Here is a 24,228-nt window from a genome sequence, read left to right as displayed (position 1 = left end):
TTTTACAGTAAATACAGAGCATAAATAAGTTAGCAAAATCTTTTTCCAATCACTAATGTATCTAAACAATGTTTTGTCATTAGTTTTTACAGACTTTGCCATCGTGTCTTCTATTTACGGGTTAGCACATTTTATTGTTTCTTTGTTAGTGTCTTATAGACTAGCTTTATATGATTTTATCCTCCTCTGACTAGGTATGTCTATATTTCTTATATGCTGTTGTCTTAGCATTTATCAACAGCTGCCACTTCCTTGGAGAACCATGTGCAGTGCCTCCACCTTGGTCTGGGTACCGTAGGGTCTTTGTTGGGTAGTGTATCGCCTGTAGCAACACCAGAGGGAGACCAAGGAACCCTCTGCCCCCCTACTCTGGACCACAGGCACACACCAATAATATATTACCATACCAGAATGGTCTTTAGTAGCCCCACTAGCACATTTATCAGAGAGATGTGGACTCCTAGGGGTAAATGTATCAAGCTGAGAGTTTTCCGGCGAGTTTGAAAAACCAATCAGATTCTAGCTATCATTTATTTAGTACAGTCTACAAAACGACAACTAGAATCTGATTGGTTGCTATAGGCAACATCTCCATTTTTCAAACCCGCTGGAAAACTCTCAGCTTGATACATTTACCCCCTAATGTTCTTTTGTAAAAAAAATTATATAAAAAATATATCTAAACAGGCTAACTATCACTAATAACATACACTAAACTGTATCACATTTACTTTAACTTTGCTAAAACATATCACACAAATACAATTCAATATTAGACAAATATATACAATCATACAGTTTTTGTTAATAGGCCGTTCTAATACAGATCACTTCTTCCCAGGTGCTTTGATAAAACATGCTCCCTTGTCTTTCCTCCAATTTAACATGAATGCAGTATACAATTTACACCCCGCTGCTCCCGCTCTTCTTCTTAGGCATAGACTTACAGTCACTTTAATGAAAAATGGGTCCTCAACACACAGTTATAGGCTTTCCCACAGAGATAGTTCCAAAGAGTTTGGTGCAGTTTATCTCAGTTTTAGACTCAGTCTCTGTCCTCTTACTTTCTGTCCCTACATTTCACCCTTGTTGTTATATCACAGTCCCACAAAAGGGTATTATATAGTATTCTTCAGGTCTCCCCACCTGTTCCTTAACTGTCAAGTAACACACTACTTAGTCCAAGCAAATCAATAATAAGGTAAACATGAGTTACTTATCCCCACTGGTCTCCAGTGTCTGCATCCAAGATGGCTCCTCTCTGTTCAGATGTCTGGTAAGCTCTCTCACTGGGAAGCCTTTTCCACTCTCCTCTTGCGTCTCTCTGCCTCTCTGGGGTCTCACTATCCTGCGGGCCTCTATTCAGCTCTCCAGTTGTCTTGCTGCAGAGGACTCCATCAGAATGTCTGTCTCCCTGATTCCCGCTCAGAATTCCAACTGCTGTTTTCAACTGCTCCATCACAAGCTCCTCCTCCCCACTGCATGCTGAGAGATGTAGTTCTCTGCCTGCAGGGGAGGTATCTAAAGTGCATGTGTCGCTTGCTTGGGTTGCCAGTGCTATATATATAATAATGCATTTCCTAGTTAATTTCACTGTTCCTAAGCTCCTCCGCCTATGAATTGCCAATGTGCTAGAAGTTTACACAAATGATTTCTCATTGTACTAAGGTCAGCTTTTATAAAATGAAAATGTTTGTTTTTAGTGCAGTCCTGCTTTACTGCTTCCTGTATATGAAACCAAACGGACCCATGGTCACCAAATCCCAAGTTCTTTCCTATCAACATTTTTTGTGGTACCTCATCTCCATTTGTGGGAACTATGTTTGTTTTCTTGCATGCTGGTTCCTTCATTTATTACTTCAGATATCACAAGTTCTTTTTGATTTAGTAATTGGGAGATTCAATTCAACTTGTCTATTTATAAAGCACAAACATATTACACAGTGCTGCACATTAAGGGGATCATAATATACACAAATAATGCACAAAGAAATGGAACAGAAGGTAAAGATGGCCATGTCCAAAAGAGCTTACAATCTAAGAAGTGTGGGGAGCAGCTTATGCATAAAGTACAGAACCCCAATTGTAGATAGTGTTGAGGAAAGTATGTGTCTATTCCAAGGCAGAAGTAGTATCAGCCACAAATATTAAATCAGCCATTGACTACTGGTATTTCTGGGCAGCTGCTGGTGGTGCGACTTGGTTGGAATAAGAAGAAACAGGGGAAGATGAAGACATAAAAGAGGAATCAAAATATTTAAATCGCCTGTAATTATCACCTCTCCTTTCAATGTCTTCTCTGAGATTTTCTCTACCAATAATCTATCCAATTCCTCATCTGGTCCTTGAGATCTATAAATGGTTATTCTCACCAGTTTCTAAAGTTACTCACATGCTCTCGATTCTATCTACAGTGTCCAGTATGAAAGTTGCGTTTATGGCATTCTTTACAGATTATTATTATCTTGTATTTATATAGTGCCACAAAATTCCACAGCGCCCTACAGTGAGGAAATAGAGCAAGTACATAAAATGTAGAGGTCCAGGAACCAAAATATAGAATCAAAGGCAAAATAAATAAATACTCTGTCTTTTCTAAATAAAGTATAACTGGGAATAACTATATACCATTTATGGCTATCATTGCACCATAAGTTAGTAATTGCTACAATATCTAAACAATCCATTGACATGACTGTAATTAGTTAAAGGAACTTATTTGATAAAAACTGCAAGCATTTGTACACCGAGACTGTATTATTATTATTATTATTATTATTATTATTATTATTACTAGTAAACTAATAAAGAAGTGGGTTTTCATAGAGCCTTTACAGATTTGAAGGATGGGGAAAAGGCAGGTCAGGCAGAGTCAGAAATTTCATTGGTAGATAGATGTGCATGAAAGGGGGTTATCAGAGAGGGAGTGAGGAGCAGATCAGAGACAAAAGAGTGTATGACGGTATTTTGAGGCAATGTTGGAAATGTATGAAAGTGTTATAGAGGGTTTTGTATTGATTTGGTTTCTATATGATTTTCGGGGTCAGTGTAGGGATATATGAGTGGTGGAAGCTGGTCCGGCGCTAACATTAGGGGAATCTAGGCAGTTTCCTAGGGCGCCAATGGTTAGGGGGCGCCTAAAACACTGAGTGAGTGACATAATGTTAGTCATCCAATGATTATAATGCCCATCAGTGGTCAAAGTGGAAATTTCGAAGTAGTGGTATGAAAATTTAGAAGTGACAGTATGGAAAATGTAAGTGAGTGGAATTTGATAGTTTTGCAATCAAAGCAGAAGGAGAAGTGGCAGTATGTCATACCACCGTATACAACCCCACTTTGACCACTGGTTCCCCCATGATGCCCCACATGGAAGCACATGTGAAGCTGCTGGCTGGTGCTCCTCCCTGCAAGTGTTACTCTTGGAGTATGCTGCTTGGCTATGATGTCTCTGCCAAGTGTCACACACCAAGTCTGAGGACCTTAGGATGCTGCCCGGTAAGAGGCAGCAGGGGTGGGGTGTGCTGCTTTCAATCAAGGGAGACACTTTTGAGGTGAAGAAGAGATGCCGCCTAGGGCACCCCCAGGGCTTGCACAGGACCTGGGTGGAAGATCAGTCTTGGCATGGATATACTGAAGTGGGGACATATGGGTGGGAGAAATGTCAGATTGGCGGAGTGTGCAATAGCAGAAGCTGGAGACGTTGAAAGAATGGATAAGAGCTTTGGTTGCATCTTCCAAAACAAAAAAGGGGACATAATGTAGCATTACAAAGATGAAGCCGACAGGACTGCAACAAAGATTGGATGTGAATTTTTTATACTACCATTTAAAACCTATATCCTTAGCCTGCCACCATTACCAATACACGTTTCATTGTCTTTGACCAGACAGATGGATCTTCCATTTTTTGGGCCAACCCTTCCTTAACAAGTTTAAATAACTACTAATAAAATGTCTGAACTTCTCACTAAGAATCTCTGGTCTTTGAATACCAGGAAGTAGCCTCTCTTGAACAATGTCTTATCCTTCAAACTCTGCTGCCATGACTGTCAAATCCAAACACTTCCTCCTTGCATCATATGTTTAATCAAGTGTTACTTTATCTGATACCTTATAAATAGGTAAAACGTCAGAGAGACACTGAGAAAGCTGTCCGACAGATAATTACAATATGTACAACAACATCTATCTCTCTCGTAGACTCTACAATCTTTACCATACCTATTTCTCTTAGTAGGCACATAACTTCTTTATTTCCTTCATGACAAACTCTCCGCTTAAACCTCATGCAATATAATTCTCTATGACAAGCACCTACGTAACATGTGCCTCTATGTTGTAAGGGAAACAATTCACAGAAAGTGCTGCTGGGCATTGCCTCTGAGCTGTTATTAATCTCTGTGTATCTTGAGTGGCCTAAACTCAAGGCTGAGCTACATGAAATCAGGAAACCCTCACACAGTAAGATACTTCGGAAGGCCCTTGTTTTATTTAATGAAATAGTTCATCAGAGTAAAGGACAGATCCTCAACACAGATAAACATCGCTTTCAATGTAAGAGGTTAAAATGTGGTCTATCTGTGTTCACCAGTGAAAATTATTATTTTTTTAATGTGAATAACACTGTGACTATATCATACTACATGGGTGTAATAGGTCTCTTCTCCTGAACCTTACAAGAGTCAATTTAAGTTCAAGCTATCCAGTTGCAAGCCAGCTTCATTTGTATATTTCAACACCCTTGCTACCTCTATCAGTCTTTAGCTTAAATAGTTCATATTGGAAATGCATCTATACTCATTTAACTCTGAGCCAGTGGTATGTTCTTTCAAATTACTACAAGGGAGATTGCAATTAATTGGATTGAAAGGCTCTGGAATGATCACACAGGAGCAGAGAAGAGATTATAACGCAGAAAACCAGCATGCCTCAAGTGTTAACTGTGTCTGAGATCATTTTTAGGAAAACAGTGGGAACAGATTCCCAAGCTCGAACTTCCTTGCACCTGTTGCAGAGATCAGATAAAATAGTAAAGTAATTGTGTGCAGATACGGTTTCACTGGAAATATTCATTTTTACCACGGTTATTTTACATTATATTAAGCAAGAGTGTGCATGTATTCATGGGGTATTGCAGTGTCAAAACTGTTGGTTTTAGATATTATGCAAAGTTATCACCAAAATCGCAGGCTACTTTTCTGCTGGTTTAGTTCCTATTCACTGCAGGTCAAAAGAGTATTCAGTTTTGATTTCATTCAGATTATTATTTTGTGAGCACTTTCTCGCAATGCATTGCATCTGGAATCCGATATTGGCAGAGTGTTCTGACAATATTGCAGACACTTCAGTCACTATACCAGTGCTTGCACACATGTGCTGGTCACACAGGAGAATTCTTATTTTCTCAAGCTTTATAAATGAATAGACATTGGAGTGGATGACATAAAATGCAAACAAAATGACATTAGTGTCAAGCTGAGTGAACATGTTATGGGAATAGCAGCGCACTAAGGGCTAGATTTACTAAACTGCGGGTTTGAAAAAGTGGAGATGTTGCCCATAGTAACCAGATTCTAGCTGTCATTTTGTAGAAGGTACTAAGTAAATGACAGCTAGAATCTGATTGGTTGCTATAGGCAACATCTCCACTTTTTCAAACCTACAATTTAGTAAATATACTCCTAAGTTCCTTGTAGAAAACATTGTTGGGTATATTTACTAAACTGCGGGTTTGAAAGAGTGGAGATGTTGCCTATAGAAACCAATCAGATTGTAGCTGTCATTTTGTAGAGTGCACTAAATAAATGATAGCTAGAATCTGATTGGTTGTTATAGGCAACATCTCCACTTTTTCAAACCCGCAGTTTAGTAAATCTAGCCCTGTGTGTGATATGTGCACCTGGTCAACAGAGATGGGATGTGGCATAGGATAAGACAAAGGAGATCCACAGTGATGGGGAGGATGGTGGTCACCAAAAGTATCTCTGAACATTTCCAATCCATTATCCCAATGTAACCTTTTCATTTCATTAGAAACTATTCCTTCCTTGAAGCCTTAACCCACAAAACTATGTTCAACCCCATTTATTCACATTTCACAGTAATTCAATATCTGCTGTAATATTTGCTTAGCCCCTTCATTAAATCATTAAATCACTTTACTTGCAGAGCTATTTCTAATTATTCCCTTCAGTGACAATTTCTAAATCCTAATTCACTGTCATATATCCCATTTAAAGCTTGCTCCATAAATAGAATTCAATAAAAACGTAACCCCTTCAAAGTCCGTCTTACCATTCTTCAATATCACTAACTCATTCATGTCCTCCTCACCATCTTCACTGACTTCCTTATAAACCACCTTCATTGCTTTAGTTTCTCTCCTGTTACTTATATAGTGTGCAATTACATGTCAGCATTCTGTTGATAGTAATATTATGTTACTTTTTTGGAAAACAAGTAATATTTCAAATGGATTGTATACTATTTTCGCTCCTTTCTGTCAATTCTTATAAATGAATTGTTTCAATAGAAGAGTTAGTTAGATAATGATGCAAAATATTAATACATTAATGTACTGCAATAGATATACAAACAGCCTCACATAAAACAATTACTAGAGAAGCAGCCAAAAACATGCACTTTAGGAATCATCTGGAACACTTAAAATTAAGACACCTTCAATGAAAATGTCGAAGTGATATGGTTTATAATGTTATATATACCAATATTCAGCATGCAGATGTGTTGATATGCTGAATCGAACAGGTTAAAAACCTGACTGCACGAACCAATGTGAAAAATATTGGAGTAACCCCATCACCTCCTCCTTTGTCATTCCCACCCCCAAACAGACCCACTCCCACAATCCTCCTGCTATATAGATGCTTTTCTGAAATGACTCCAGATTCACCGCGGGATAATTGAGTGAAAAGGATTGGTGCTCACATCTGTCAGGCTCAATTTATTCTAACTATGTGAAGGTTTAGGACACGACTTGTGGTCCTGTGGCTGGTCACTAAGGGCAGCAGTACGCGTCATGTCCACAGGATCTGTGAGTGACACTGAGGACCTATTGGAACTGAGAGTTTTGGAACTTCAGTATCCCAAATCCAAAGGGGCAGGATGCAGTGATCTGCTGCTGGACCACTCCACTGACAACTCAGAGGACGACGATGATGGAGTTGCAGAGACATCCAACGGGAAGAGGAAACGGGGATGCCGAAGTCAGCAGAACCCAGACAAGAAGCAGGGTCCCAGGTCCTCCAAGGAGTGCAAGCAATCCCAAAGAAACGCAGCCAACGCCAGGGAGAGAGCCCGCATGAGGGTGCTGAGCAAAGCTTTCTCCAGGCTAAAAACTAGCCTGCCCTGGGTGCCCCCGGACACCAAACTGTCCAAGCTGGACACCCTGAGACTCGCCTCCAGCTACATTGCCCACCTTAGGCAGCTGCTGCAGGAGGACAGATATGACAATAGCTATGTGCATCCAGTCAACCTGGTAAGAATGAAGCTCCCATACAGTCAGCACCAGTCGGCTTCACGGGCTGCCTCATGGTAATGGACAATGCTGTGTTTATATGCATGATATATGTGTGATCACTGCAGAAGGACCATGTGTCAGCTGAGCTATCATAGATGTCGGTCATTTTCAGGGATTCGGTGAATGTAGACACATGCGGGACGACCTCGTTAATTATGTGTCCACTAATCATGTTCATTATGTCAGTGTTTGTATTTTCAATATCTATCTTTAATAAACATTAACATATTAGGTACAGAGAATAAGAACATATCATATAGAAACTAAGTCACGTCTATACTGTGCATTCGGCCAATAAAGGGACATTTCTAGTAAAAAAAACAAAAAACTTTTAAACCCAGTAATTTAGGGAGAGTTGACAGTTAAGGGTTAGTAGAGACGGCTGTAATCTAGCGAAATCCAGATTTATATGTAGTGTTGTAATCTGTAATATAAACTATAGACTGGTGTCTGTAACTGACTGCTTTGTTCCATGGTTAATAGATTCTAGCACGATATATGAATTTAACAGTTTTCTACCACTGGAAACTGTGAAGTTCAGAATGGAGTTTTCTGAGTAACTTATTTTTGAAATTAATAAATAATAATAAGTAAGATTATATATATATATATATATATATATATATATATATATATTATATATATATATATATATATATATATATAATGTGAACACTTTGATGTGTTCAGTATTAAGAACTTTTGCAGGTTTGTACGTTAATTTATCCCACAATAATCGATGCTTCTGAATCATGTTAATGGATAAATATATTAATAATGTTAATATTTAATTATTTTTTTGCTTTCTCATTAATGTTACAATCATACAATTTATATATATATATATATATATATATATATATATATATATATATATATTTGTAGAGATTTTAGAGATTTTGTTGTTACCAGCTAGTAAATAATGTCTTTGACAAATATCAATGCTTGCTTTTTATGTGTGACCTACCTAAACTTACAAATTAATTTAATAATTATTTGAACAGAATTTGACAATTACATTATTTTTATAATACACACTACACTGTTAATGTAACTACTCGAAAAGCACTGGACTATATACATATGTAGTGATGCAGTTTGATGTGTATTAAATAGTGTCAGATATGTTTTAATGTCATAAATCTGGTTGAATGTGCAATGCTTAGATATTTACTTGTATTACTATCTTTGCTTTGTAAGTTCTTCCACAAAGTGTCAATGCTCTTTCATGTATGTTTTTTGCAATTACCAAGCTATCACCATTACCCTGAATAAAAGGTTGTACAATCTAATGTGCAAATTGATCCAATATTAAAAAGGCACAAATAGATATGAGAAAATTCTGTTTTAGGATATAAGAACCTCTTGAATTGCAGAAATATAATGATCTAATGATCTATCTATCTATCTATCTATCTATCTATCTATCTATCTATCTATCTATCTGTCTGCCTGTCTGTCTGTCTGTCTGTCTGTCTATCTACACATATTTAACCTAATGGTTACCACTGTCATCTGATATTGTCATATTCTTCATTACAGACATGGCCATTTGTGGTTTCAGGAAGACTGGAATGTGATCCCAAAGAAGTTAATGTATCCACTAGGTTGTGTGGGGCCACAGCATAGGAGAACATCTCTCTGAGTGTTTTATTCAAGATGTAACAGATTTACAAATACTGATTTAATGATGTCAAGGACTACACACATCATGTAACAGTTTAATTGTTAATATTCTATAAAAGTGCACTTAGGTTTAAATGTAGGAAATGTAAAAATACAGGTGGATTTTTTTTCCTCCTAGAGTGGATTTGATTTCGTAAAGACACTCCAGAATAAGAAAGAAGTATCATATATACGCATACCCACTGTCATTTATAAAACAAGTGTTTTTTATTCTTTGTTCGGAGCAGTATTATAGTCATAAAACAAATAATAGAGTTATAATATATTTTTATACCTGCTGTGTTAATATGTTGTACTGTTAATATGAAGTCTGTTAACATTTTAACTCTATGGATTGTTTTTCTAAAGTGTGGAACAATTCAGAAATATTTGTGTACAGTAGGTATAGATCATAGGTCATTGTAAGTTAGAATAAAAGTGGAGCAAAGTGATAAAAACAGGGAGCGCATTTATAAAGACAACTGTGGCAAATTCAATATAATAAGATTATTTAGTGTACAGCTGTAGTTATAGTTTTAGGTTCAGAATTATCACTTGGTTAAGTAAAACTATTATGTACAAACTGTTTACTTCTAAATTATACTAATATTTCTTTACTAAAGAAGACTGATTGAGCCTGATACGCAGTAATGTACATTGTCCTTTAATGTATCAGACAGATAAAAACATTGTAATCTGCTTTCCGTCATCCAATTCTGTTTTAACTACATTTTTATGTTTAATTTCACAGATTGTTGTATATGTATATATGCATATAATCCACTATTTTTGTGTTAAACTTGTAGAGAACAAGGTAGAGAACATTTGGTGTATTATAAAGTGTTGGAAACTATTTTGTTGTTTTTTTATTATAATGTTCTTGTTTGCCTGTCAGCCAATAATACAATTTACTGTGTTTGAAATGAATACTTTATTTTTCTATAAACTATTGAACAATAAATAATGTATTTATGTTTCTTATTGTTTTGGGGACAATGTCTTGTTGATTTTAGATATAACATATCCCCCACCACCCCATACCCAAAAAAATCCCTATTAAACCATTAGTGGCTATTCACTGTATTAAGACTGGAATGTTTTTCACGTAAGAGTGACAGAGAAAAAATATTTTTTGAAAAAAATGTAGATTGTTAGAAGGTAGTGATGTAATGGTAGATTCTGCTGGATGTTATGTTAGTGATAAATCTCTGTATTTCTGCATGTTTAACTTCCAGTCTTATGTTGCTTTGGTAAGATAAGATAATGGAATGTGTCTTCACAATTAAGCAGCTTTTTCCTGTTCTCCACTTAAAGATTAACAGTTTCCACTTTAAGCCTGATAAATGGCACACACTGGATGCATGTATGTGTAGAATTTGCCAATTACATTATCACACAATATATTAATGCTAAAGCATTTTCAGAAAACATCACATTGTTAAAATGAAGTTTAAAATGCAGAATTGACTTGAGTACACTTTACTCTGTCTTTAAAAAGCCATTATCTATGTGTATATGTAGTTTGTTTTTAAGTGATGGTCTTCATTTCTCACTCTATAAAAGCTAACGTGTACATGTTTTGGGTAAGAAATTGAATTCGGTTATAAATATTTCCAATCTTAAAAACAGTGAATATTCTTAGAAAACTGGTGATCTGTAACCATTGCTGAGTACTGTACTGTTCATGAGCAAAGTAATAATATTTTTAAGCATTTTGCAGGAAAGCTACATTATCTACCCAGGCTTGCCAAGCATCAGAATTAAATACATTTATCAGACTTTCACCTGTCAGTAAGAAAACAAGTAGATATCAGTAAAAATCAATTTCTCCTGACACTACCATAATGTACACAACAAAACTTTTGAGATTTTGTAATGTTGTGAACACTTTGTTTACAATCCATGACTCCCATTTTTGCTATATACTTTATTTCTGGACAAATTTTAATATAGCATGTCAGTGTAATGAGTATAATTATGTAATTAGTAAAAATGCTAACAGTCAGTAATATTTTTTTAACTTGCTGGCTGGCAAGTGAGTATCGCTCTATCTATACCAATGTGTGCCTGTCTTTTCTATGTATATATTTATGTCACACACATATAGACTTGCAATGAGATATCAATATTTTTATCTGCACATATGGTCAAGCATGTCATATGTTACAGCTTCCATTCACTTGTCTGAGTTAAGCAAGTTTCTGATTATTTAGTAAATAAAAATGAGTGTTTTCAAGCAGCTAATTATGTATAGCATGCAAATAGCCATGGGAGAGAAGGCATTGAACCAGGGCTCATGCTACTGTTAGACAAACATAGGTGGTTGCCAGTGAAGCCAGTGGTTAGGGGGTACTAAAACATTGAGGGCCTCATTTAGAGTCGGACGCGTGTTTTAGGCGCATCAACCAAAAAACCACTATCACGCATGTGCAGAAAGCACCATATTCGCCTGCATCTTGGACGCAATTTACACTTGTGACAGCTTGTGGCTAACTACGAGGGAAAGGGCGGAACGCGGAATTGTGAAGATGTGACCCTGTAAGTAGATCCTACATGCAGTGAGGCGCAGACGCAACACACGTCAAAAAAGGGCCAAAACTGTGTGGCAGGAATTAGGTGGCGCAAGTAGTTAGCTAGTTGCAGGAACTGCTCGCAGCTCGGTAGGGTATTACAAGTGGGACGCAACTGGGGTTGCTTGCCACTCGTAATACCCTACGAAGCTGCGGCACACTCCCACCTCTACACATCTTAGACGCACATTGCGTCCGACTCTAAATGATGCTCTGAATGAGTAACATAATGCCACGCATCCACTGCTTCTAATGCCTCCTGCAAGGAGCACCTGCCACTGACATGGAGCAGATGCAGCTGGCAGGTTCTTGCCTGTGAAGCTGTTGGCTGACGCTCCTCCATATCAGTTATGGGCTCGGGAAGTGGGGCTGGGCTATGATGTGACTGCCCAGGGCCACACTCCCGTAATGAACGGAGCAGGATATGTTGCCTCCACCTCTCACCTGCTAAGTACCTGCTCCACAAACACTCCTTTACCCAACCCTGCATTTCACACGGAGTGTGTGCACAAAATAACTTCATTAAATACATATTTTTACACAAATCATTTGTTTAACAACAGTAAAAACTTTGTATTGCACTTAACATACTTAAACATAACTGTAATGAAAAAAATAATTAAACACCGGAGAACACTTGACTAGTTGGAGGTAGGCAAACAGAAATGTGGAACTTTACATAAATATAAATAAATAAATCAAACCTATCCACAGGTTGATTAAAATGCATTCTTAAGTAATTATACAAATAGTCATCCTATATCAGGTTATAATCAGCCTATATGTGTCATATTGTTCTACCAGTCTCTTGCAACAAGAAGCTAAGTTTGTATCCAGGACTATGCAGAAGCTTTTTTACAATTTTCTCAAAAGTGAGTTTGGAGCTTTTACATTTGGGCATAGTACTACATGATGCAGTCTCTTTTAAGCAAGTAATTTACCTTAATACTATAGCACTTGAATACACTAACACTGTATTAATATTTTGTTATATTAATTTTAGATTATTTAATAGTCACAATCCATTAAAATGAAACTTGCATACTTTGAAATAATGCTTTAAGCCAGTAATTATTTATTGTTTAAGTCAGTATTGTTCCATGATTGAACATACCACGCAGTGCACACCTTGCGCTTACTTATGCACTTCTGGAACAACAGTACAACGGTGGATATTGCTGCTAGCTGCTCATCTGGGGCCTGCGTCATCAAGGAGAGCAAAGAAAAAAAAAGGAGTAAGTTTGCTCCTAGACAAACCATGTTACAATGCAAAGGTTGCAAATTAGTTTATTATTTTGCACATAACTTAAATACTGGCTGTTTTTTCATGTAGCACACAAATACTTGTTAGCTTTGTTTTTACACTAAAATTTAAAGTTGATCTAGAACATGCCCTACCCCAACTAGAAATATGTCCCTACATTTCAAATCTACCTCCCCCTCTAATGCAACATAGTTTTGCCTATTTGCAAAGTTACTCCTTTTTATGCTTTGCTCTTCTTAATGACTCAGGTACCTGGAATCTAAGATTCTGGATCTAAATGAGGAACTGGCAACATTGAGGTCCAATGACAACATGGATAAGGCACTGGTTGGAGACAGTAGATGCTAGAAAGGAAGTTTACAAATGGAAGAGTAAGAACCTGAGGTAGGCAGCTGTATCACAGAAGAAGAAGAGGAAGAGGAAAGAGAGTCAGTGAGGCTAGCCTTATTTTGACACCCCCCAATAAATATGCCAGATTAGCTAATATTGGAGATGTAGGTTGTAGAGTAGGATTACTGGAGCAGGATGCTTCCTCTAGAATGACTGCTCCAGGAAGGATAGCAATAGGAATTCAGTAAAAGTACAACATAGGGCTGATGGTAGGAGAATGGATAATTAGGAGCACTAATAGGTCTATCTGTCACCAAAACATTAATGCTAAACAAGTCACAGCTTGTCTAGCGCTCGTGTTCTGCATTTTGGTCACTAAGAATGATCTCAGAGATTTAAGCTGTAAACTTAAGGCAATGACCTATAAGGTGCTATTGTTTAATGTTACATGTACCACATGCTACACTCAAAAGACAGCAGAGCGAGATTAATAAGAGCCTCAAAGGATTGTGCAGGAAGGAAGGGTTTGGGCAAAACCAGAACTACCATGGCTGCAGGGTTGTAGTGTGATGGGATTCACAGGGAGTCTAGTTACCTTTTCAAATCCTGTATGTTACATACAGCTGTGGTCCTCCATAGCAGCTGGCAGCTGCACCCTTCAACTATGGTAGTCACACATTTCAATGGTGCCATAGGAAATATTGGGGTATAGCAGCTCTTACAGGGCACAATAATGTGCGCTCATCTTTCTGAGCGTGTGCAGGAGTTGTCAAATATATAGTGAAGCTCCACCTACCACCCGTATGCAGGGGCGAATTTTAAAAACAATCAGAGCAGCCGGACAGCACACTCTCCCCTGCCTGTCTCCGCCGAACGGACCTGCACATAGCCCCGATTGCCCCCCCCCCCTCCCCGGATCCGCCACTGCCTATATGCTCAGAAGAGCAGAGCTGGACCTCCTGGATCAGAATTCCCATCTACAGCCAAATTTGCTAAATGGCCCATCAATTAAGTGTTGCATCCCTGAGTTTTTGGTATCCAATGTAAGTGGATATCTACTGTAGGCTACAGGCTCTACAGTAGGAGCGCGCAGCATCTCAATGGTGAGGGTGCAACTGTGCCAAGGAAAAGCATGGTTAGAAGACTAGGAAAGATTTTAAACTAGGAATTAGGAAAAGAGGGTGGTGATAAGCACAGTAGGCAAGATAGTGTTGCCAGGAAAAAAGTCTTGGTAAAGGGAATTGGAGAGGAATGGAAGTTGGGTTAAACAAGGCAATAAGGATGTGCTTAAAATTAAAAATGCCAGTAATAACCTAAAATGTATTGTTACAAATACAAGAGGTCTTCTGCATAAGATAGGTGAAAATTAATTATTTTGTAGATTTTGTTGTATCTTACATATAGGATGCCTTATGGGGTCGGTGGAATTTTGTATTTGAGTTTGTATTTAATTATATTTTATATAGTAATTATAACTTTCACATTTATTATTAACACTAGCCTGATACTATTTTCTGTTGTGCATATAACACTTCACAACATTATTCTACTCATTATTCTAAATATGGTAATGTGAAATTCACTGTTAAAACTGTTAAGCAATATCTCTACGCTTTCTCTATGCTATCCCAGTGCATAAGTACATTTGTTTCTCCTACTGCAAATCTGGTGCATTTGCTAGTTGTAGAGCAGGACACATTCTAAATTAGTTTTTTTTCATTCAGTTTCTTTATAAGGTGCCACAGAATCCGCAGCACCACACAATCAACAAAAATAAACAAAACAAAATCCCGATAGTTAAATTAAGGGGCAAGAGAAACAATAGAATCAGTGAAAATCAATGCAAGAATTGCATAATTGATAATTGTTGCTTCTTGTATTCCTGTAACATTGTGAATCCTCTTATGTGCATGCATGTATGTTCATGTGTATTTGTGCAATTGTATGTTATATACATATATTATATATACGGTATAAAAATTATATCTGTGTTTAACAGCCCCTCCTGAGTCCCAGCTGCCTCTACTGACTTTGACTTTTTCTGTCTATATATGTACAGAATCCCACGATTCTCATATACATCATCACCACACCACAATCATCACTCCCTCTACATAACCTCACACCTGTAGGTTCCACATTATTTTCAAAATCGAGGATAAAAAAAATAAATTTGTGTACACAATTTCTCATATTATGAGGCAATATACACAAACCGGTTTGGTGGTTTTTTTTCTTTTAAATCCCATGTAACTACATAAGATAATGTCACAGAGGCGTATGCCAAAGTACTCCCTGTCTCTCACAATGTTAGTGCAGAAAAACCCTTCTTTCTTCTAATATTGTGCAAGCTGAAGATAACAAATCAACCCATAAAAATGTGAGAGGAGCTGGCAGGGCTTCATCGTTATAGCAGCGGAAGTGTTAGCATCTGGAACAAGGATTGAGAAAACTACCAAATCTAGTGTTTGTAGGGGTGAGTGTGCTGGGTTGGTCGAGCAGACAGGAGTGGTAAAACATTTATACACTTATGTTGTGTATGTGACACTTTTTTACATGATTAGATTGTGTAATGTAAAAAGCCTGCTAATATCCTTGAGGAACTAATAGCGAGGCAAATATTTAATTATCATTTAACTAATTCAATGAATCTCTTTAGTTAACCACTCACAATGGTAATTCCCTTTTCCTTTCCTATTCTACTGTGAACATCTCTTTCTGCTAAACGTATGTATCACTATATACTATTCACATGCATACCGTGTTAAACATTCTAGTTGTGAGTCTTATAATTATTATTATTATTATTCTTTATTTATATGGCGCCACAAGGTGTCCGCAGCGCCGTACAAAATACAGTACAGACAGTATACACGGGTATGACAGTACAGAGTAGAACAAGTATCACCAAGACTTCAATGTCTCCAAGCAAAGCAAATGGAGTGATGTAGGAGAAGAAGAAATGGTATTGAGACAGAAGGGAAGAGGGCCCTGCTCAAAGGAGTTTACATACTAAGGGGAGGGGAGACGGACAGCAGGCACAAAGGGAGTCAGAGGGGTTCAAATACAAGAGTAGACAGGAAAGTGGGAGGTGATGAGAACGATAAGGTTAAGTGGAAGGTTGGAAGGCCTTAAGGAACAGATGGGTTTTCAGAGCCCGCTTGAAGGAGCCAAGATTAGGGGACACGCGAGTGGAGGGAGGTAGGTTGTTCCAGTGAAGGGGGGCAGCATGGGAGAAGTCTCGAACTCTGGCATGGGATGAGGTGATCAGTACAGAGGAAAGGCAACAGTCATTGGCCGAACGCAGGGAACGGGCAGGAATGTGGATGGAGAGGAGATTGGAGATATAAGGGGCAGTGGAGTGGGATAGGGCCTTGTAGGTGACAGTGAGGAGTTTAAAGAGGATTCTAAAGGGGAAAGGGAGCCAGTGGAGGGCAAGAAGGAGAGGGGAGGCAGAGGAAGAGCGGCGTGAGAGAAAAATAAGTCTCGCAGCCGCGTTAAGTACAGAGCGTAGGGGGGCGAGATGGGAGTGGGGGAGGCCGGTGAGGAGAAGGTTGCAGTAATCGAGACGGGAAATAATGAGAGCATGGATGATGGTTTTAGCAGCCTCCTGAGAGAGGAAGGGCCAAATGTGGGCAATGTTCCGTAGTTGGAAGCGACAGGAGTGGGCAAGAGATTGAATGTGGGGGGAAAAGGAGAGGGAGGAGTCCAGGGTGACACCCAGGCAGCGGAGTTGGGGAACAGCAGAGATGGTAGTGTTGTTATCGGTGATGGAAAGTTCACGGTGGGTAGAAGATTTAGAAGGAGGGAAAACAATGAGTTCAGTTTTCGCAATGTTGATTTTGAGAAAACGTGAGGACATCTAGGAGGAGATAGTGGAGAGGCAGTCAGAAACACGAGAGAGGAGGGGGGGAAAGGTCAGGAGAGGAGATGTAGAGTTGAATGTCATCAGCATAGAGGTGATACTGGAGACCAAAGGAGGAGATGAGATCACCCAGGGAGGTGGTGTTATCATTACATACATGGTACTTATTACCTATAATCCAGCAACTTACACACAAATTCTGCTATACATTCATTCAGTATGAATATATAACCATATATACTTAATTATACATAACACATCATAGGGACAATTATACTTATATCACGAAAGATAAATGCAGATGTATCTTCATTTGAGATGCTATATATATTCTTGTATTCTTGTTAGCATAACACTGTTCAATAACAATCTCACACATAATATAAAACAGTGTAGCATGGATGGTTCAATACATCATCAAGTTTACTTTAGTGAATTCTTAACCTGTTATATACATATATGCAGTGTAGGAAATTTAGAAGTAGTAGTATGGAAATTTAGAAGTGATGTTATGGAAATTTAGAGGTGGCAGTATAGAAAATGCAAGTGAATGGAATTTGATAGTTTTACAATGAAGGCAGTAGGAGAAGTGGCAGTATGGCATACCACTGTATACCATCCCATTTCTACCACATGTCTTTCATCTGTAAGTGCGTATGTGTATATGTATCCCATTACAATTCCCATTGCAATCATATGCTCCCATATTACTTCACATATTGGAAAGATATGCTCCTATATTACTCGACATATGCAATCATATACTCCTCTATTATTCCACATATGCAATATATTCCTATATTACTACACATATACAACCATAAGCTCCTATATTACTCCACATATACAACCATAAACTCCTATATTACTCCACATATGCAACCATAAACACCTATATAACTCCACATCTGTATTTAATTATCAAGTTGCAATGTTGCAGCCTATTTGTAGGGTTTAGTGTACATTGTGATCTGGTATACCATGGACCTCATTTACGAAGGGCACTAGATTTGCCGCACAAAATGGTTTCATTTCGTACCTCCACTCCTAGCTAGCCCACTAGTTCACATTAAGGTGCGCTCCTACTCTCCGCTCTTGGGAGATGGATTCGTACACTAGAAGCCTGAGTCATTAAAGAGAGCAAAGCATAAAAAAGGAGTAACTTTGCACCTGGGCAAAACCATGTTGCATTGGAGGGGGAGGTAAATTAGCTTAGCTTAGTGGTTAGCACTTCTGCCTCACCGCACTAGGGTCATGAGTTTCATTACCGACCATGGCCTTAGCTGTGTGGAGTTTGTATGTTCTCTATGTGTTTGCGTGGGTTTCCTCTGGGTGCTCCGGTTTCCTCCCGCACTCCAAAAATATACTGGTAGGTTAATTGGCTGCTATCAAATATACCCTAGTCTCTTTGTCTGTTTGTGTGTATGCAGGTCTGATGTGAGTGTGTTCTCTGTACAGCGCTGCGGATATAGTGGTGCTATATAAATGGCTGCTGATCATGATGATAGTTGGGGTGGAGCATGTCCTAGATCAGTGGTTCCCAAACTTTCTCAGCTCGAGGCACCCTTAGGGTCACCATAATTTTTCCAAGGCATCCCTAAGCAAAAATAATTACCGGGTAGTCCCGTTTTTTAAGTAGTTGGGTCAAAATGACGTAAGATGTATTTAGACCCCTTCACCATCACATTGTGCCCCTTTATCATATCACTCTGTGTCCCCCTCTTCGCCATCTCAAACCCTGTGTCCCCCTCTTCGCTATCTCACTCTGACCCCCCTTCAGCGTCTCTCTCTGTCCCCCTCCTTTAGTGTCTCTCTGCCCTCCTCCTTCAGCGTCTCTGTCCCCCTCCTTCAGCGTCTCTCTCTGCCCTCCTCCTTCAGCGCCTCTCTGCCCTCCTCCTTCAGTGTCTCTCTCTGTCCCCCTCCTTCAGTGTCTCTCTCTGTCCCCCTCCTTTAGTGTCTCTCTCTGTCCCCCTCCTTCAGCAACTCTCTGCCCTCCTCCTTCAGTGTCTATCTCTGCCCCCCTCCTTCAGTGTCTCTCTCTGTCCCCCTCCTTCAGTGTCTCTCTCTGTCCCCCTCCTTCAGTGTCTCTCTGTCCCCCTCCTTCAGCCTGTCTCTCTGTCCCCCTCCTTCAGCCTGTCTCTCTGTCCCCCTCCTTCAGCCTGTCTCTCTGTCCCCCTCCTTCAGCCTGTCGCTCTGTGCCCCCTTCAGCCTCTGTGTCCCCCTTCAGCGTCTCTCTCTGTCCCCTTCAGTGTCTCTCTGTCCCCTTCAGCCTGTGTCCCCCTTCAGCCTCTCTCTGTCCCCCTTCAGCCTCTCTGTGTCTCCCTTCAGCCTCTCTCTGTCCCCTTCAGCCTCTCTCTGTCCCCTTCAGCGTCTCTCTGTCCCCTTCAGCGTCTCTCTGTCCCCTTCAGCCCCTCTGTGTCCCCTTCAGCCTCTCTCTGTCCCCTTCAGCCTCTCTCTGTCCCCTTCAGCGTCAATCTGTCCCCTTCAGCCCCTCTGTGTCCCCTTCAGCATCTCTCTGTCCCCTTCAGCGTCTATCTGTCCCCTTCAGCCTCTCTCTGTCCCCTTCAGCCCCTCTGTGTCCCCTTCAGCGTCTATCTGTCCCCTTCAGCGTGTCTCTCAGTGCCCCCCTTCACTTACCTTCTTCCCTGACGTCTTCTCTGCTGCTGCTCACTGACACTGCCGGACATGATGAGGTCACGCCCCCGGCAGTCAGTGAGGAGGAGGATCCGGCGCTGGATGATGGGTAAGTTGTTTTTTTTTTGTTTGTTTTTTCTATTTTCTTTTTTTTTTCTAGGCGATCGCGGCACCCCTGTGACAGCGCCGTGGCACCCCAGGGAGCCGCGGCGCACAGTTTGGGAACCGCCGTCCTAGATGAACTTTAAATTTCAGCATAAAAATAAAGCTATCAAGTATTTGTGTGCTATATAAAAAAAACAGCCAGTATTTAAGTTTTGTACAAATAATAAACTAGGGCCTGATTCATTAAGGATCTCAAATGAAGAGGATACTCATTTCAGTCTCCTGGACAAAACCATGTTACAATGGAAGGGGTGCAAATAAGTGTTCTGTTTTACACATAAGTTAAATACTGCCTGTTTTTTCATGTAACACACAAATATTTGATAGCTTATTTGTACACTGAAATTTAAAGTTGATATTTGTGTGTTACATGAAAAAAACAGTCAGTAGTTAACTTATGTGTAAAACAGAACACTTATTTGCACCCCTTCCATTGTAACATGGTTTTGTCCAGGAGACTGAAATGAGAATCCTCTTCATTTAAGAACCTTAATGAATCAGGCCCCTAATTTGCATTTATTCCTTTTTTTGCCTGACTTTCCTTAAAGACTCAGGCCCTAGAAGTGCAGCTAATTATGCTAGCTTTCCGAAGTGTAAATATCACATTAGGGGCCAATTCAATTTGGACGCGTTATTCCTAGAATAACGCGGCCTGCGCGCTATTACCTCAGCCCTCTGGGCCGCGAGCAAAAATCTGGGTTAAAATGACCGTATTAACAGTAATACTATTAGCACCGCGTTATTCCTAGAATAATGTGGCCGAATTAAATCTGCCCTTAAAAGTCCAATCTCTTTTCAAAACATCCCTTTCATTAAATAAAGCATTACCATTTTTCCCTAAAACATTGCTTGATTAAGCCTCATTTATGGCTTAAATTAATCATGAAAGTAAAGGGACAATGGGACTTTATTACATTTGGCACTTTTATACTTTGGGCAAAGTGCACATAGAAACACCGAAGTGCAACTAAAAGGCACAAGATGCATTCTTTTAAAAATAAGGGACAAGGCTTGGACTCTCTCAGCTTATAGCTGGTCCTAAACGAAATCCCTTTAGTAAATGTAAGAGCGCTTACCTGTCCTCATTCCAGCACCTGTCAGCCGCTATTCCGGGTTCGCGGTGAGGAGCTCATGTTACTCCCTGTTGGAAAACATCATGTGATCTTGTGGCGGGGAATCTGAAATAAAGGGAGGATCTGACATCATACCTGTGTCAGATCAACAGGTTAATCCTCCTGACTAAGTCCTTGTGTTCCTGGAGCCCTCTGTGGCTGTCTGTTCAGGCGTCTCTGCTTCGGTTTCCTGAATTACTGCACCTGTGCGGTCTCAGCTGTTTATCCGGAGTATCGCAGCCACCTGACCTCTGTACTAAACCGGCTTGTAAACCAGACCACTCTCCTGCTTACTCCAGTTGATCGCGGCCATCTGAATTGTGTACCGACTCGGCTTCTATACAGACCACTCTCCTGTCTAATCCTGAGTACCGCTGCCATCTGACCTGTGTACCGAATCGGCTTGTATACCAGACCACTCTCCTGTCTATTCCAGTGTACCCCGGCCATCTTAATTGTGTACCAACTCAACTTGTATACCAGACCACTCTCCTGTCTAATTCAGTGTACTGCGGCCATCTGAATTGTGTGCCTACTCAGCTTGTATGCCAGACCACTCTCCTGTCTAATCCTGAGTACTGCTGTTATCTGACCTGTGTACTGAACCGGCTTGTATACCAGACCACTCTCCTGTCTAATCCAGTGTACCTGTTACGACTAGCGGTCTATTCATCAACCCGTAGATCCAGGTAGAGAGTTCTTCACCTCTAGCAGCCACCATTCCCGTAGAGCTCATTATGCTCACAGGTACTCGGATGCCCCCAGGTCTTATACTCGCGGCAGTACAGGTGTATGAACGTACCGTAGCGTAGAGTAACGGGGTGTGGAGTCTAGCATGGTCAAAGGTAGGCCAGGGTCTGGGTTCGAAGCAGGTATCGAAGTCAAGGTCAGGCAAAAGGTCAAGTCTGGCAGCAGACAGGGTTAATCCAGGAACAAAGCAAGGGTCAGGGCAACAGGCAAACAATCGAATCCAAAAGAACAAGCAAAGGTCATACACGGGAAGTCCAAATAGAATTACAGGCTCAGGCTCAGCAGCAGGCAAGGACACAGAAAGACTGGAACTAGAACCGGCAGCGAGGCTAATCCCTCCCTGCCTTATATACAGATGTAGGCCAATGGGTTGGGGAATGCAATCAGCCACAGGGGGCTGATGATTGCTGCTACCTGTCCTAATTTGAGCACACGCCCGACTGCACCTAATGCCTAGGCAACGGCCGAGACGTTACCCGGAAGTGACTTCCCGGTCGTCATAGCGACGGCCGGGACGCAGGTGAGAGAGTCGCCGCGGCTGGGCACCGCCGCGGCTCGTAACAGTACCGCGGCCATCTGAATTGTGTACCGACTCGGCTTGTATACCAGACCCCTCTCCTGTCTAATCCTAAATACCGCTTCCATCTGACCTGTGTACTGAACCGGCTTGTATACTAGACCACACTCCTTCCTACTCCCGAGTACCGCTGTCATCTGAACTGTGTATCGAACAGGCCTGTATACCAGATTACTCACTGTCCACTCCAGAGTTCCGCTGTCATCTATCCTGTACACCTACTTGGGTCGCATCCAGCTCTCCGTCTGCTCAGTCCAGATTGTCCTCAACTATCCTCCAGTGAATACCACAGCACCATAAAGGTATCTACTTCCACTATTTTGTATTGTCAGCTTCACCTATCCGCTCATGTCTAGGGGTCAAACCAAGGGCCGCGACCTGCAGATCCCTAGCAGCTAAGTCATTCCCACCTTGCGGTGGTTCTTGATGAAAACCAGGGGGCTGTTAGACTTTGCGCCTTGCTAGGTCTGCCAAATCTAGACTGAGTGTATCCTGAGTGTAACAGTAAAGTGGAAATGACCCTACAGCCAGGGCCGTTGCATGCCCTAGGGGCGCCTCCCACTTGGAAGCGGCAGCCCCACCCACACTTCTTTTTACCAAGGCAGGTGGACATGGGGGCCCAATCCTCAGCTCCTCAGACTGGGAGAGTGGCTCTTGGTTGTGACATCATAGATGAGCATCACTGACACGGGGGAGCGGCAGCAGGCAGCAGTTTCACTTTTAAGAAGCTGCTGCATATCCTTCTTGTCAGTCGTGAATCTCTCTCCTCATTGGTTTCCCCTCACAAAAGTTATCAAATTGTAAAAAACAAATAATTCCAATGTATTAAGTTAACATTCCCTTTTATATAGACAAGTGTAAGGCGCTACTCAACATACTAAACAGGAGTCATAACTTGAAAAAATCATCAAATCAATACACATAATGTTTTGTATTGAAATACATTGTTCAGTCCGATTGTAATTATTTACACTATACATTGTAGAAAAAGATTCTACATGAATTCATAGGTTGGTGAAACTACAGAGCAAACTCTTTGAAAATACTGTCAGATTAGTATTTATTCACATTTATACAATATACATGTAAAATTGTCTACATTAAATACTATATATATAATATTATATTTCAATGTTGCAGTATTGTCTTGGTATTTTAACTATGTTCCTGCACCTTGCTACACCTGCTGAACCACCATAGTCCTGAATGACCACTGTATGATCATAAGGCCAGCTACCCACCAGTATTTGACTTGTGTTGAAATGCATGTTTGTCTTGCAATTGTTTAACTTGCGTTTTTTAGATCATTTGAGGTCTCTATTGACCTCTGCTTGCTTGATGCTGTATTGGCTGCAAACTGGCCATAATTTATGCTCAAAAATTCTGACCGTAAAATCAATGCGTCCAGCTTTACACCTGTAGCATATACTTAGGGTTTGTCAGGCTAACCTCAATGGATACATATGGTAATCTAATTCCTTATTCTGCCAAAGTTCACTTTTCTTTATAACAGAAATGTTCCTATAACATTTTTCTATACCCTATTTTCTACCACATTAGCAAACAGTTTGATAACACACGGTGGCTGGATCCACACAGGAATGGAAGGAAATAACTTATGTTAAAATATTTTTTTTTTTTTTAGGCATTGCATGTCTGATATATATTGTTGTAAATGCAAAAAATTTATGAAGATATTGCCATTTTTTGAGACATAATTTTTTGTGACACTGAAATAGGAAATTCCATGTTA

General features: G+C 40.1%; 1 protein-coding gene across 2 annotated transcripts; it reads left to right on the top strand.

The window, feature by feature from the left end:
• The first annotated feature begins 6,914 nt into the window (after nucleotides 1–6,914).
• Nucleotides 6,915–10,095, top strand: MSC (musculin). 2 transcript variants are annotated; one of them, XM_075211383.1, is made up of 2 exons: nucleotides 6,915–7,501; nucleotides 9,086–10,095. In XM_075211383.1, the coding sequence occupies exons 1-2, from the start codon at nucleotides 7,043–7,045 to the stop codon at nucleotides 9,170–9,172; spliced, it is 546 nt and encodes a 181-aa protein (XP_075067484.1). In that variant the 5' UTR covers nucleotides 6,915–7,042; the 3' UTR covers nucleotides 9,173–10,095. The 2 variants fall into 2 exon arrangements, with proteins under 2 accessions (XP_075067484.1, XP_075067485.1); XM_075211384.1 differs by having other exon boundaries at nucleotides 6,915–7,557; nucleotides 9,086–9,175.
• The last annotated feature ends 14,133 nt before the right edge of the window (nucleotides 10,096–24,228 follow it).

The sequence above is a fragment of the Mixophyes fleayi genome, chromosome 5 (genome assembly GCF_038048845.1).
Source record: "Mixophyes fleayi isolate aMixFle1 chromosome 5, aMixFle1.hap1, whole genome shotgun sequence".
Classification (NCBI taxonomy): Eukaryota; Metazoa; Chordata; class Amphibia; order Anura; family Limnodynastidae; genus Mixophyes; species Mixophyes fleayi.
The sequence above is the reverse complement of the archived record's forward strand: the minus strand, read 5'-3'. Positions and strand labels throughout refer to the sequence as shown.